Here is a 14,218-nt window from a genome sequence, read left to right as displayed (position 1 = left end):
ACTCTATACATAGGAGTGTAAATACCAGAACACTTCCTAAGTGTAATTTGGTTGATTGGATTTCTTCTGATGATAATGTTGCAGAGGGTCTTATGGTTTCTTATGAATCTGATGAATTAGTACATGGGATACCTTTAGGGCCTAATGCAGTTAAGGTTTTAATTGAATCTGCTACCAAGCCAGAAGCTCCACTATGGAGACCTATACCTGAAATGTCTACTATTGAGGATGTAGTTGGAGAAATGATTGCATGGGATGTCGATTTATGTATTGTTCCAGGTGAAGGTGGCATTGCAGAAGACATTGCACCTAAGGTTAAGTATCTTTTATTGATTGTTTTTGTATGTAGATTACACTTCCTGAAATAATCCTTCTTACTGTATTGTACCTTTGTTCCACAGAGCCCTATCACAAGTTAAAAAAACAGATACAAAATCAAGGCTTTGGGTAAGAATGATGAAGTTGTAGCTGAAGGCAGATAGCAGTCTCGAGAACCGAAAGCGTTGGTAAATGGACTTCCTATTGGTCCAAATGAATTCAAAGTTTATGTGGATTCGGTTTTAAACACAAGTGCATGGCTATGGAGGCCTACAATCGAGATGAGAACTTTGCAGGATTCTTTAAACTGTTTTATATCATGGCCTGCAAATAGAGTTGTGATTGAGAAAACATCAAATGAATCCCCTGTTATTGAGAAATCTACATCTAAGGGAGGAAGCATAAGATCTCATAATGATATGTCCCCTGTAATTGCTAAATCTCCGAATCTTCCTGTATCTTCGACTAACTCAGCAAGTCCAAGTTATCAGGAGGACAAGTCTCCAGAAACCCCAAAAGCTCCTTTGAAGAAACCTTTATTCAAAACAAAACCATCTCTGACAGGGGCATCTCCTCGTCAGAAATCACAGGTACATAATTGGTTGTGGTTGTTCTTGTTGTATGGACTTATTTTTTGTTGGTTGCTGCTTTCTGAAATTATTTTTTGCTGGTTGTTCTTGAAGCGTCTCGCCAACAAAGAAAATCAAAAATGCAAGTTGATGGATATATCCGGAAAGAATCGCGTTGTTGCTGAAGGACGTTGGTCGTCTAGTGATCCTGATCAACATGTACATCACGTTAAATTGGGGCCTAATGCTTGTTGAGAATGGGTGGATGTTGTGATTGTTAAAGATGCTGCAGTTTGGAGGCAAACTCCTGAAATCGAATATATGGAAGATGCACATAGATCTTGTCTTGCCTGGCCAGAAGATAAAATTGTAATGGTGGATATATAATTTAATTTTACATGTGTGCAAAATATGATGACAATAACAACTACTGACTAATTTTTTTTTTCAGCAGGAATGAATGAGGACAAGTGGGGAACATGTTTTGTAGTTTAAAGACATGAGTACTTTGTGTTGTTTTGTGTCATACACTGGTCTTTGCCCCTTTTTTTTTATTTTTGGATAATAAGGTTGAATCAAAATTTATATGTTTCAGATATTAATTTAAATGGGACAAGTTATTTAATTTTTCTTTTTAACATGTTTGAAATTTATTTAAAAAATATATAGAAAGATAATAAGCCAAATTGGTTGTTCAAAAAATAAAATAATTATAATAATAATAATAATAAGCCAATATTAAAAACGTTAGTTATATTATTAGCTAGGGGCAATAATTTGGATATATACAAAATTAACATCAATAGATAAATAAACCAAATAGTTTTGAAAAAATTAAGAAAATAAGATAAACAAATATTAACAATAAATAAATATTGATGAAACAATTATGAATTATTAATATTAATTAACATTAAAAAGAAATCTTTATATCATATATATAGTAATATAAGATATAAACCTCAAACCCTATACCCTAAATCTCTTAGTTGAAAGCATTATACACCAATATATGAAACATGAAATTAACAATGTAAAAATATAATTTTATGTATATTTGTACATAATTATGAATTATTAATATTAGTTAGCATTATATATAAATATTTTAATCATATAGTAATATAAGATATAAACCCCAAACCCTATACAATAAACCTTATACCCTAAATCTCTTAGTTGAAAGCATTCTACACAGATTAACAATGTAAAAATATAATTTTCAATTTTAAATTTTAAATTTTAAATTAAACTAGCTTTACCATATGAAACTTTAATTTTTATTTAATTGTTACACCATATTCCAAAATTAATACAAAGAAAAATAACAAAATACTATACTAATAACATACAAATCGTGAAACAATTATCTCATTGGCTAATTGATTAAGGTGTGGATCACCAAATTATTCATATCTACCGTTGATTAGAATAAATCTAACGGTCATTAATCAGCTCTTTTTTTATTAACTTTTCATTATCTCGATATCTACTTTTCTCCAAGGAAACCCAATAGACTCTCAATCTGGAAGCTTCTTTCACCATCGCCAAACACCAAAAAAACACAGATTGAATCTATAGAGGAACTCATATCATCTCTTTCACTATCGCCGAATCTAAAGGTTTTTATTTTCTCTTTCTTTTGCTTGTTTCTCGAATCTTCTGATTCTTTGTTTCAAAAAGAAATCTGGATTTTCATTTATTGTTTGATGAAGTAGATCTGAGTATTACGACATTATATTAGTTACTGCTTCAATTTGGAATTAGGTTTTTTGCAGATATTCAATAAAATCCAACACTGATAGTCATTATTATTAGATTTAAGAAATAGAAAAACAGGTTCTTGTTAATATTTTGACTGTTGAGATTGTTTATGGTGTTTTGCAGATTCTTGTTGACAGATCTATTCATTTTCAGATTTCGGATCTAGATATCACATGTTCGTCATTCAATCAAAGGTTGTACTCTTTTATATTGAATTATATTGTTTTCTTTTGATTGTTATGGTTGTTGATTAAAAATAAACATATCTAAACAATATCATATCTGGTACTGTTAAACTGTTACTTAAATGGAAGGTAAAGGACTCATATGCGGCCTCCCCGCTAAGAACGTTGTACCAACACTCAGACAACATACACAACAACAAGCAATCAACGATCAACAAACTGATGTGGATGATGAACTGAAGGAGATAACAAAGCTAGAGTTTAGAAGGTCATGTGCTCACCTAGGCTACTTAATACGCATCGAACTAGAGGAAGAAGACATTGATCCACTATACAAGCAAGTTTGGAGAAACATTGTGGAGGATACACGCAACAACACTGGTAAGAAACGCCCAAAAGTAGAGAAAGGAGAGCCCTTAAACCGCAAGACTCTTTGAGCGAGTTCATGTTTTTAGTTCATGTGATGTTTACATTTTGTTAAGTTAACTTTATGTAATATGATTGTTTTTATGAGTCATTGTCTTTCATAAATTAAAGCTAATTGCATTTTGTGCAATTCAATGTTTCAAATAACAAATTATTATGCAACTCAATATATATGCAATATAGGTTAAATATAGATCCAAATTGCAATATAAACAGAATTTTCTCAGTGTCATGATAAATATTACATAGTACAAAATAAAAGCCAAGAAATCTTATATTATAGCACGAGAAAAATGCTGGAATACATTATTAAACCGCAATTGATAAATGCTATTGTAAATGATGGTATCGCAAGGTATAATAGCCATTAAAAACTACACAATAGCAAAAGGAACNATTGAATTATATTGTTTTCTTTTGATTGTTGTGGTTGTTGATTAAAAATTAACATATCTAAACAATATCATATCTGGTACTGCAAAAGCTGTTACTTAAATGGAAGATAAAGGACTCATATGCGGCCTCCCCGCTAAGAACGTTGTACCAACACTCAGACAACATACACAACAACAAGCAATCAACGATCAACAAACTGATGCGGATGATGAACTGAAGGAGATAACAAAGCTAGAGTTTAGAAGGTCATGTGCTCACCTAGGCTACTTAATACGCATCGAACTAGAGGAAGAAGACATTGATCCACTATACAAGCAAGTTTGGAGAAACATTGTGGAGGATACACGCAACAACACTGGTAAGAAACGCCCAAAAGTAGAGAAAGGAGAGCCCTCAAACCGCAAGACTCTTTGAATAATTATGGCATGGTAACCACTCTTAGAGCGAGTTCATGTTTTTTTAGTTCATGTGATGTTTACATTTTGTTAAGTTAACTTTATGTAATATGATTGTTTTTATGAGTCATTGTCTTTCATAAATTAAAGCTAATTGCATTTTGTGCAACTCAATGTTTCAAATAACAAATTATTATGCAACTCAATATATATGCAATATAGGTTAAATATAGATCCAAATTGCAATATAAACAGAATTTTCTCAGTGTCATGATAAATATTACATAGTACAAAATAAAAGCCAAGAAATCTTATATTATAGCACGAGAAAAATGCTGGAATACATTATTAAACCGCAATTGATAAATGCTATTGTAAATGATGGTATCGCAAGGTATAATAGCCATTAAAAACTACACAATAGCAAAAGGAACCCGCTATATAACACTTTCCCATAGCAAGTATTTTGTGCTACTATAGTGTTAAATTCGAGAACCATAATGTCAGGAAACAACATCCTCCAGCACATATAATGTGTTATCATTACAAGTTACACAACATGAAATGTTTGCTATAAAAACAAACATAATAGCACAAACTAAGCGCTAGTTAATAATATAAAATAGCAGACTATTAGCGCTATAATAGGTCAATCTACCATAGCGCGTAAAAACTGTTATGGTAGAGAGGGGGGTCTACTGTAGCTGTTCATTATACAATGTTTTCAAATGCGCTACAAAAACCCTTTAGTAGCATTATCCGTGTGCGACCGAAGCTCATACTTCTTGTAGTGATATTTCATAAATGTGATAAAGGAGAGTTGTCTCAATACAACTCTCAAGGTTACAACCATAGTTCTCCTAATGTTGATATTTATACTACTTGCTTGGAACCCTAAAACACATGGGCTTAAAGACAATATAATTGGGCTTGTTGGCACTACAAGGCCTTGTGTTTTGAGACACTCTAATAGATTGGAGACGTCTATAGCTCTTAGTGTATTACATATAAGAAATGGCGGCATTGTTTTAATTTGTTTGCAGATTATACACAACTTCAAAGCTGGTGAACCGGCAAAGTGATCACTTAAGGTTTAGTTAAAAAAAGATCATTACACCGAACAAAAGATTTACGGTGAAGATCGATGATCGATCTAAAATGTAGACAAGGAATGTAAAGTCAGAGAAAACGATCGAGAAGATTTATTTATTTATTGAATGAATTATGAAAGATTTCCCATAAAGATGCTACCGCAAATTATGGGGCAGAAAATTCCAATCAATATTGACTATTGACCCTAAAAGTGTATCATCGGATAACATGGCCCATAGTCTACGGGGCCTTAATACAAAAAAAAATTAAGAGGACAAAAGTAAAGATGGGAAATTGGTAAGATTAACCTATGGATATACTCGTAATTTTTAAGATTTCAGAACGCAAGGAACAAAAATGAGAAGAAATACAGTATGGTTTGACAACATGAGGACTATAAGCTCATAGTCCATGGTATTAACATGGCGATATTTAGAATTTTAAATTTTGAATGGGAGACTGCTTCTCTGAGTTTGATTTATTGTGATTAAAACTATACCGGATCAACTATAATCATATATACTTATTAAGTTTTAAGTTTATATACTCATAAATTTAAGTTTTAACTATTGAATTGTTTTTTAAAAAAATTATGTGATACAATAGTTTGTGTCGAGGTGTTACAATTTTAGAGACTAAGTTTTTGGATTAGACATTCATCTATTAATACATTTTTGAACGTTGTTAAAATATACAATGTTATATAGTCACCAACTCACCATCAATCATGGTGTACATATTTAAGTTTGCCGTTTTGAATGTTTCCAAAAGTAACCAAATACCATCTCATTTTACACTACAAAAAACGCGCCTATTGCGACGGATATTTCTACAGTATTTGATGTGCAATAAATATTTCTACAGTAAATTTACAAGATTATTGCGATGGATATTTGAAATAGTTACAAAACATGTTTTAAATGAAAGTATCCACCTTGTCGGTAGATCTCGAAGCCACGCAAATTTATAGCAAAAATAAGCTTAATATCCATAGCAAATCTCTAGCAACATTTTTAGTATGCCTATACATAGCAAATGCACATCAAGTGACAAAAAACTTACAAACTACTTCCAAAAGAAATAAAATAAAAACTGTCTAAAGAAAGAAAAAAAAAACCTCAAAAACATTTTTGTAAAGGAAAGAGAAAAAATTCCGAAAGAAAGAAAAAGAACTTCCAAACACTATTGTTTTCTAAAATGTTTGGACGCGGAGAGCAGTGATGGATGTACAATCATACAGATCCGAAGACCAGTGATGTGACAAGAGAATTTTGTGACGGTTTATGCGTTTTCATGTTCCAAGCGACAAACTAACCATTTGCTCGTGAAAACGGTATAATTGTCTGTCCATGTGGTAAGTGTCTAAACGACAAATATTTGGAATTTAATGTAGTAAAGAAGAATCTATATAATATAGAATATATGCTGAATTACTATGTATGGTTACATCACGGAGAAGGTCGTAGCAACAATGCAGGAAGTAGTAGGATAAATTATGATGTTGATCAACCTAGTAATTATGCGAATTATAGGCATCAAAAATCTGATCAATTTAGTTTTCATGGAGGAAAATAAGTTTTATGATATGGTTAATGATGCATTTCATGAAACTATTGCTACATTTACTGAAACTAGTAATGAAGAATGTCCCACATAGATGCATAACGATTTTATGATATATTAGTTGCTGCAAAGCAACCCATCTATGAGGGATGTATAGAAGGGCAGTCTAAGTTATCAAGGACATAGCTATGATGCATAAGTTGACTACCTTGTTGACAAGGATCTCGAGTTCTTTGCTAAGTTTGGAAGCAGAACCCCAACAAGTACTGAACATGGGTGCAATCCAACCATATGTGAGACAGGAAACGACACAACCACATGCACAGCCATGGGCACGAGCACGGAAAGGGAACCGGAGTTCCCTCTGTATCACAATCCTTTTAATTAGTTGGTGTAGAAACTGTGTGGTTTCTTATGTTTAAGACAATTTTTTGTTTGTAATGAAAAGAATTTAAATTCTACTTATATTTATGTTGGAAAAAGTTACACTCCAGTTTCCCCATAATTTTAAGTTCAAAACCTCCATCCCCATTAACGTTGGTTAACTCGGTTTATGACATAAACCCGATGCCAAACCAAAAATCCACTAGAGGGAACTCCGGTTCCCTTTCTGTGCTCGTACTAGAATAAACCAAATTAAAACCTGATTAAATTAGTGGCTTTGATTGGTGACAAAAACAAAGCTTTACTATTTGTACAGTTTTGATTTTTTACCAATCACAAAAATTTTACCAAAAACTTTATGAAAAGCTTTATTCTCAGCTTTTTTTTACAGTTTTCATGTACAGCTCTTTCTTACAGTTTTGCACTATTTTGTATAAGCTTACATCTATTCTGTACAGTTTTGGCTACGTCACCAATCAGACCCATTAAAAAAGAAAAAAGCATCTCCCTTTGTTTTCTTCCTTCCTCCATTTTCTTCTAATGCCAGATTTTTTCTGAAAAAATGAAATAACCAGAAACAAATCATAGGGTCCAATTGGTAACGTACCCAAAGCTATACAACTGTTACGGAATAGTGCAAAACTGTAAAAAAGAGCTGTATATGAAAGCTGTACCAAAAAGCTGAGAGTAAAGTTTTTATTAAAGCTTTTGTGATTGGTAAAAAATCAAAGCTATACAAGTTCAAAATCTGGGTTTGAAGTCACCACCCGCCATGAAATAGCCAAATCCAGAATCAATCGCAATCACAACTTGTTCCTCCTCCGTCGTCGTCGTCGCAATCACAGCCGTTAACGATACTTTGAATTCAAAGTCTCAGTAGTTTCGTATTGATACTTAGGATCCAACAAATCAAAATAAGAGTTTCTTTTCAGAGACATCGAATTCACGAAGCTATCATCAACGCTTCTGCTTTGTTTGATTTGTTTCTTTGCTGTGTGATGCCAACTCTTTAATGTTGTTGCTAATCTCTCGTTGAACATTGTTGGTTTCATCTTTGAACCCATCTTCACCACAGAATCAATTCAGAAAAAAAAAATCAGATTTTGAAATTGCAAAGTTACAATTTTTATGTGTTTGAAGACTGTTGTGTGAATGTCATCTTCCAACTTGGGACTGAACTCAGAGGGTTGAAAGTGATCGGAGACGGAACAATGAACTCTACAGGCTACAGTGATGAATTTCTCTCGGTTTGATCTTGACTTTTGGTTAAATCCGGTTTAAGTTTGTTGTTTTATGGTTAATGGTTATCTGGGCAACAGTAAACCAACTATAAACCATAATTATGTGTTTTTGGGTTGAATTTTTTGAAATTAGGGGAAAACTGAATTGTAACTTCTAGTTTGTGTGTACCGAGGTCGAGGTTCAAATACTGTGTAGTTGTGGTGCTATATGAAAGTTTATAGGAGATACAGATAGTTTTTCCCATTTATCTTTGAATTTTATTTTTGATTTTGAGTATTTTTCTTTATAATGATATTGTTTATATAAATGTAAATATCAACATGAAAAAAAAGTCAAAATCCTACCAATTTTATGCTACGGATTTGCGATGGATAGCAGTATCGCAAAATTGCTACTAATTTGCAAGGAGTACATATCATGGGGTTTATGATATTGTTCATATATTGTGACGACAAAAAATGTCGCAAAAGTCTTGCAAAACAGCGAAGGATTTACTCCGGGACATATTGCAAGATATTTGCGAGAAATAATGTATATCGCAATTTGCGGAAATATCCGTCGCAAGATTTGCGAGAGATATGCAACGTTTTTAAATTTGCGACACGTGTATTGCGAGGAACTGACGTTTCTCGCAAATCTTTTACTATTATCGTTTTGCAAGTGATTAGCGAGGAATCTTTCCATCGCAATAAGCATTTTTTCTTGTAGTGTTATCATATTTTCTACTTATAAAATTTGGCTAATCTCGTTTTAACAAGTCTTTTTAAGATCATTTCATAAGTTTGATCAGAGTATAAAATAAAATTGTGATGATCAAACTCTTTCAAATAGAACCATTAATTTGTCATAATTAATCAAGCGCTGTTGGCGGGTTTGCATATATAAGACTAGGTCTTTGTGCTCGTGGTGATGACCTATTGACCTTGTTCTTTGTATTTGTAATCTAAAATCTAATGGCGAGTCTCCTGCCAATTAGGTTGGTGACGTGCATGGTAAAGTGATCATGTTATGTTTTAGTTAACCAAAGATCATTAAACTTGATTTTTGATGCCAGCCCAAACAACACTCACACATTCTAGGGGAAGAAAAAATCTGAGGCAGAACATAGTGTGGATGTTTATTAGAAACCGTTGAGTAAAAGTTGGTACGAGATTGTTGTTCAAAGAAGAGATAAACGGTGAAGTTGATTTAAATCTCGACAAAAGGTATGTCAAAAGCAAATGATGACTCCAAAGAGTGCACCATTCTTTTTTTCATTTTTAACTCCATAGAAAAATAAATGACACAAGCATACATTAGATAAAGATTTCTCAACAAACACAAAGAAATGGTTCAACACATCAACAATTACTTGACCAACATTATAGGATAAAACTCAAATGGAAACAATCCTAACGGCTTTTACGCATTGGCGGACCAATAATCTTTGCAAGCCACTCGGGCTTGTATGAAGCAATGAGTTGTGCTATTGCCAATCCAACCAACACTCCAGGTCCATATCCTATGGCCACCCCTTTCCAGCTCAACACTTGTTCCTCTTCCTCGTTTTCTTCTTTAGGCTGTTGTGTTGGTGGCGTATTAGTATTACTCCCAAAGCAAGTCTCCTCCAAAGGAAGACCACAAAGACCAGCATTCCCTTCAAAGGAAGATATAGATTGCCCAATAATTTGTGGTCCTTGTGGTATTTCACCCTTGAGTTGGTTGTGAGACACGTTTATGTACGCCAAAAACGAGAGGCTCCCTAGTCCATTGGGAATAGTTCCAAAGAGTTGATTTCTTGACATATCAAGTGACTCGAGTTTCATAAGATTGGCGAAAGACGGAGGAATATGGCTTGTGAAGGCGTTGTTCGATAAGTTGAGCGCAATCAATTCCTCCAAGAGACCGATAGATTCAAGAATCTGTCCTTCAAGTCTGTTCCCAGAGAAATCAATGGCAGCGTAGGAAGTCAGGACTATCTCTTGCCCCATAGATAGGCCTTTGTATTGCAAATCTATAGCATCCATATAGGTATAGTGAATTTTACCAAAAGAATTTTTATCATATACCATATATAAACCCCCATACTCATTCATGGTGAGTGATGATGCTTTCCAATTAACAAAGTAGCTTGGTGGCAAGCTTCCAGTAAACTTGTTGTCAGCAATCTCAAATATCTGCAGCTCTGGAAACCCGAGAGGACCTTGATGAGGAGGAGAGATAGGACCATAAAACTTGTTTGAGCGTAGGGTAAGGAATTGCAAATTCGGTAAAGCTTTAAGCCAGAAAGGGAACGTGTTTTCGATTCTGTTGTTTATAACGCTTAGAAACTTGAGAGATGAGCAAATTCTTGTTTTCAAGCTTTGAGATTCAAACTTTAAAGGAACAACTCTTCTTTTTTATTAAGGAAAATTACTCAAAACCTTAATCTCTCAATCTTAAATCTCACACTAAGGTATGTCACAACTCAACACCCTTATATATAAAACACCAAATCAAATCCTATTCCTAATTGGAAAACCTTTGTTTAGATAACTCCTAAACCAAACTCAATCTTAACTCTTAACAAAACACAAACTAGTTAGGAATAGGATGACTTCTAACTTAGTCTATCCAACATTCTCCCTCCTAAGTTTGAAGTCATCTTCGGCAATTTCTCTCATACCAATGAGCTCCCTCATTTCCTTGTATTTGTTCCTTCCGAGTGCCTTGGTTAATATATCTGCCTTATGTTCACTTCCGGGGATATGAACCACCTCCACTTGTCCATTCTCCACACATTCCATGATAAAGTGATACCTGGTATGAATGTGCTTGCTTCGCCCGTGGAAGACTAGATTTTTCGTCAGAGCAATAGCTGATTTATTGTCTATCCGAATGGTAACCTTTTCACATGGAGCTCCAGTAACTTCTTCAAGCAAATCCTGCAACCAAATAGCCTGTCTTGCTGCTTCTGTTCCTGCCATAAATTCAGCTTTGCATGATGATAAGGCAACAGTGTCCTGCTTCTGTGAGCACCAAGTGATCGGGCTCTCTCCAAGGGAAAATATGTGTCCTGTAGTGCTCTTGCCATCTTCAGGATCGACGTTGTGACTGCTATCGCTATATCCTACTAACCGTGGTACCCTTGTTCTTTCACGACCAAATGTCAGACCAAGACTGACCATACCTTTCAAGTATCTTAAACATTTCTTCATAGCAGCTCCATGAGAAGTCCTAGGATCCTGCATATAGCGACTTAACACACCCACACAATACGATAAGTCCGGTCTCGTATGCAATAAGTAACGCAGACAGCCAACATTCTTTCTGTAGCTAGTGGCATCAATCCTTTCTTCTTTCAAAGCTTTGTCCAATTTTAATCCTGTCTCCATTGGGATGTGTACAGGATTGCAGTCGTTCATGCCAGCCTCCTCAAGGATCTTTAGAGCATATCGCCTCTGGTTCAAAGTAATCCCTTCCTCATGTTGATAGACTTCAATTCCCAAGTAATATGTTAATTTTCCCAAGTCACTCATGTCAAAGTTTGTGGCCATCTCCTTCTTAAACTGATTGATAATATCTTTGTTTGTTCCTGTAACAAACAAATCGTCAACGTATACAGCCACCACAAGATGCTCACCGCTTACCTCCTTTCGATATACAGATGGTTCTTTAGAGCACTTCTTAAAATTTAACTTACAAAGTATCTCGTTGAGCTTGTTGTTCCACGCCCTTGGAGCATGTCTTAAACCGTACAAAGCCTTGTTTAGCTTGTACACCTTATTCTCGTTTCCTCTTTCTTCAAACCCTTCTGGTTGATCGACATATACTGTTTCTTTTAGTTCACCGTGAAGGAAAGCTGTTTTAACATCAAGATGGTGCACTTCCCAACCGTTGGATGCTGCAAGGTTGACAAGGAGTCGGATGGTCTCCAGTCGAGCAACAGGGGCGAATACTTCTTCAAAATCAATCCCGTGTTGTTGTACGTACCCTTTAGCAACAAGGCATGCTTTATGCTTGTGTATTCTCCCATCAGCATTCCTCTTGAGTTTAAAAATCCACTTCAAACCTATTGGCTTTACACCTGCAGGTAGCTCAACTAAATCCCAAGTGTGATTCTTATTAATAGAAAGAATCTCATCCTCACATGCCATGATCCATTCCTTGGTCTTACTTGCTTCACCAAAGTTCCTCGGTTCTTCATTTAGACACAAAAGCAGTGTTTCACCTTCTTCCTCCACTAGTTCTAAGCACTCCTTTTGTGTGATTAAAACATAATCTTCGAGATATTTAGGTCTTGAAATCGATCTCATAGACCTCCGACGATTTATTGAATTGTCTTCCTCCTTGTTTATGGTGTCTGCATTATTTTCTTCTGTTCTGTTTACAATTCCTCTGTTTTCCTCTCTATCGATTATGTGCTCTGCCTCGACATTCTCATTATTCTCCATCTCATCATAAATCCCATGATTCCCGAATTCACCAAGAGTTATACTAAAGTTGCCATTATTTCCAGCCTCAGACACTAGTCTCTCTGCACTCCAATTCCAGCCTTTTGTTTCATCAAATACCACATCTCTGCTAACCACTATCTTTCGGTTCTGTGGATCATATAGCCTATACGCCTTTGAGCCTGGTTCGGTTCCCAAGTGAATAAGCATCCTAGACCTGTCATCAAGCTTTCGTAAGTGAGGTTTGTCAACCTTAGCATATCCAATGCAACCAAAAACTCGTAAATGTCCAATGTTTGGACTCTTGCTCCTATACATCTCGTATGGCGTCTTATCCTTCAAAGCTCTTGTAGCTATTCGGTTTAATAGGTAAGTTGATGTCGAATAGCCTCTCCCCACATGTAGTTTTGTAAGTGCATGTGTTTTAAGCAGCTTCTGGTCATCTCCAACAACGTACGATTTCGCCTCTCAACGACTCCGTTTTGCTGGGGAGTATAAGGAGCAGTGAGGTGTCTCCTGATCCCTGAGTTCTCACAGAATGTGTTGAATTCATGAGAAACAAACTCTCCCCCTCTGTCAGTCCTAAAAGTCTATGTGCGCTCCCCTGACTCTTGTTCTACCAATCGTTTACAATTTTTGAACTTTCCGAGGGCCTCTCCTTTTTCCTTTAGCAGAGTAGTCCACATGTAACGTGTATGATCGTCAATAAGAACAAAGATATACTTGTTCCCTGCAGCTGTGCTTGGAGTTATAGGCCCACAAAGATCCCCATGAACCAGTTCCAGTACTTTGTTTGCGCGATATGAGGTTGCTTGTGGGAAAACTTGTCTTACTTGTTTACCAAGTAAACATGAGCCAAAAATTTCTTTCTCAAAATTGACATCCGTAGCACCTTGAACAAGCTTCTTATCAAACATGGATTTTAATGTGGTCGAGTTAATGTGTTCTAACCTCGCATGCCACCTACTTGCCTCACTCGTTTGGGCTAGATGGAGGCTTGAAGTATCTCTGACCGTAGTATCCCTGATCCCCATTCTTACCTTGTAGAGACGTTTTAATGATCGTTCAGCTTTAGCAAGTAGTTTCCCATGTTGATCATGCATAGTTAAGATACCTCCTCTAAGCCTTATGTCGCATCCTGATTCAGTGGCTTGCCCGAGACTTATAATGTTGCTTTTCAGGTTTGGTATGTAATAGACGTCTGTCATCACTCGTGGCTCTCCGTAGATATCAGTGAAAGCAATAGAACCTTTACCTTTAATATCTATTCGAGAGTCATCTCCAAAGCGTACCTTACCAGTGATGGAAGTGTCGATCGAGTCAAAATAGCGTTGATCTCCTGTCATGTGATTACTGGCTCCGTTGTCCAGGTACCAGATATTCTCCTCCCTTGTATTCGTCTCAAACTTGCTTGGTATGCATCGTTCTTCATTCAAGAAGACAATCTCGTGCATCATAAGTTCGTCAGCGTC

General features: G+C 35.4%; 1 protein-coding gene across 1 annotated transcript; it reads right to left on the bottom strand.

Annotated features, from left to right (window-relative positions):
* On the bottom strand, positions 9,726 to 10,409 carry LOC104704258 (receptor-like protein 12). The gene has a single exon (XM_010420376.1). The coding sequence runs from the start codon at positions 10,407 to 10,409 to the stop codon at positions 9,726 to 9,728; it is 684 nt and encodes a 227-aa protein (XP_010418678.1).

Source organism: Camelina sativa, chromosome 7 (assembly GCF_000633955.1).
Source record: "Camelina sativa cultivar DH55 chromosome 7, Cs, whole genome shotgun sequence".
Classification (NCBI taxonomy): domain Eukaryota; kingdom Viridiplantae; phylum Streptophyta; class Magnoliopsida; order Brassicales; family Brassicaceae; genus Camelina; species Camelina sativa.
The sequence above is the reverse complement of the archived record's forward strand: the minus strand, read 5'-3'. Positions and strand labels throughout refer to the sequence as shown.

What these genes read in the sequence shown, in the direction of transcription:
- LOC104704258 (XM_010420376.1), bottom strand. Translation starts at nt 10,409, where the DNA reads ATGAATGAGTATGGGGGTTTATATATGGTATATGATAAAAATTCTTTT.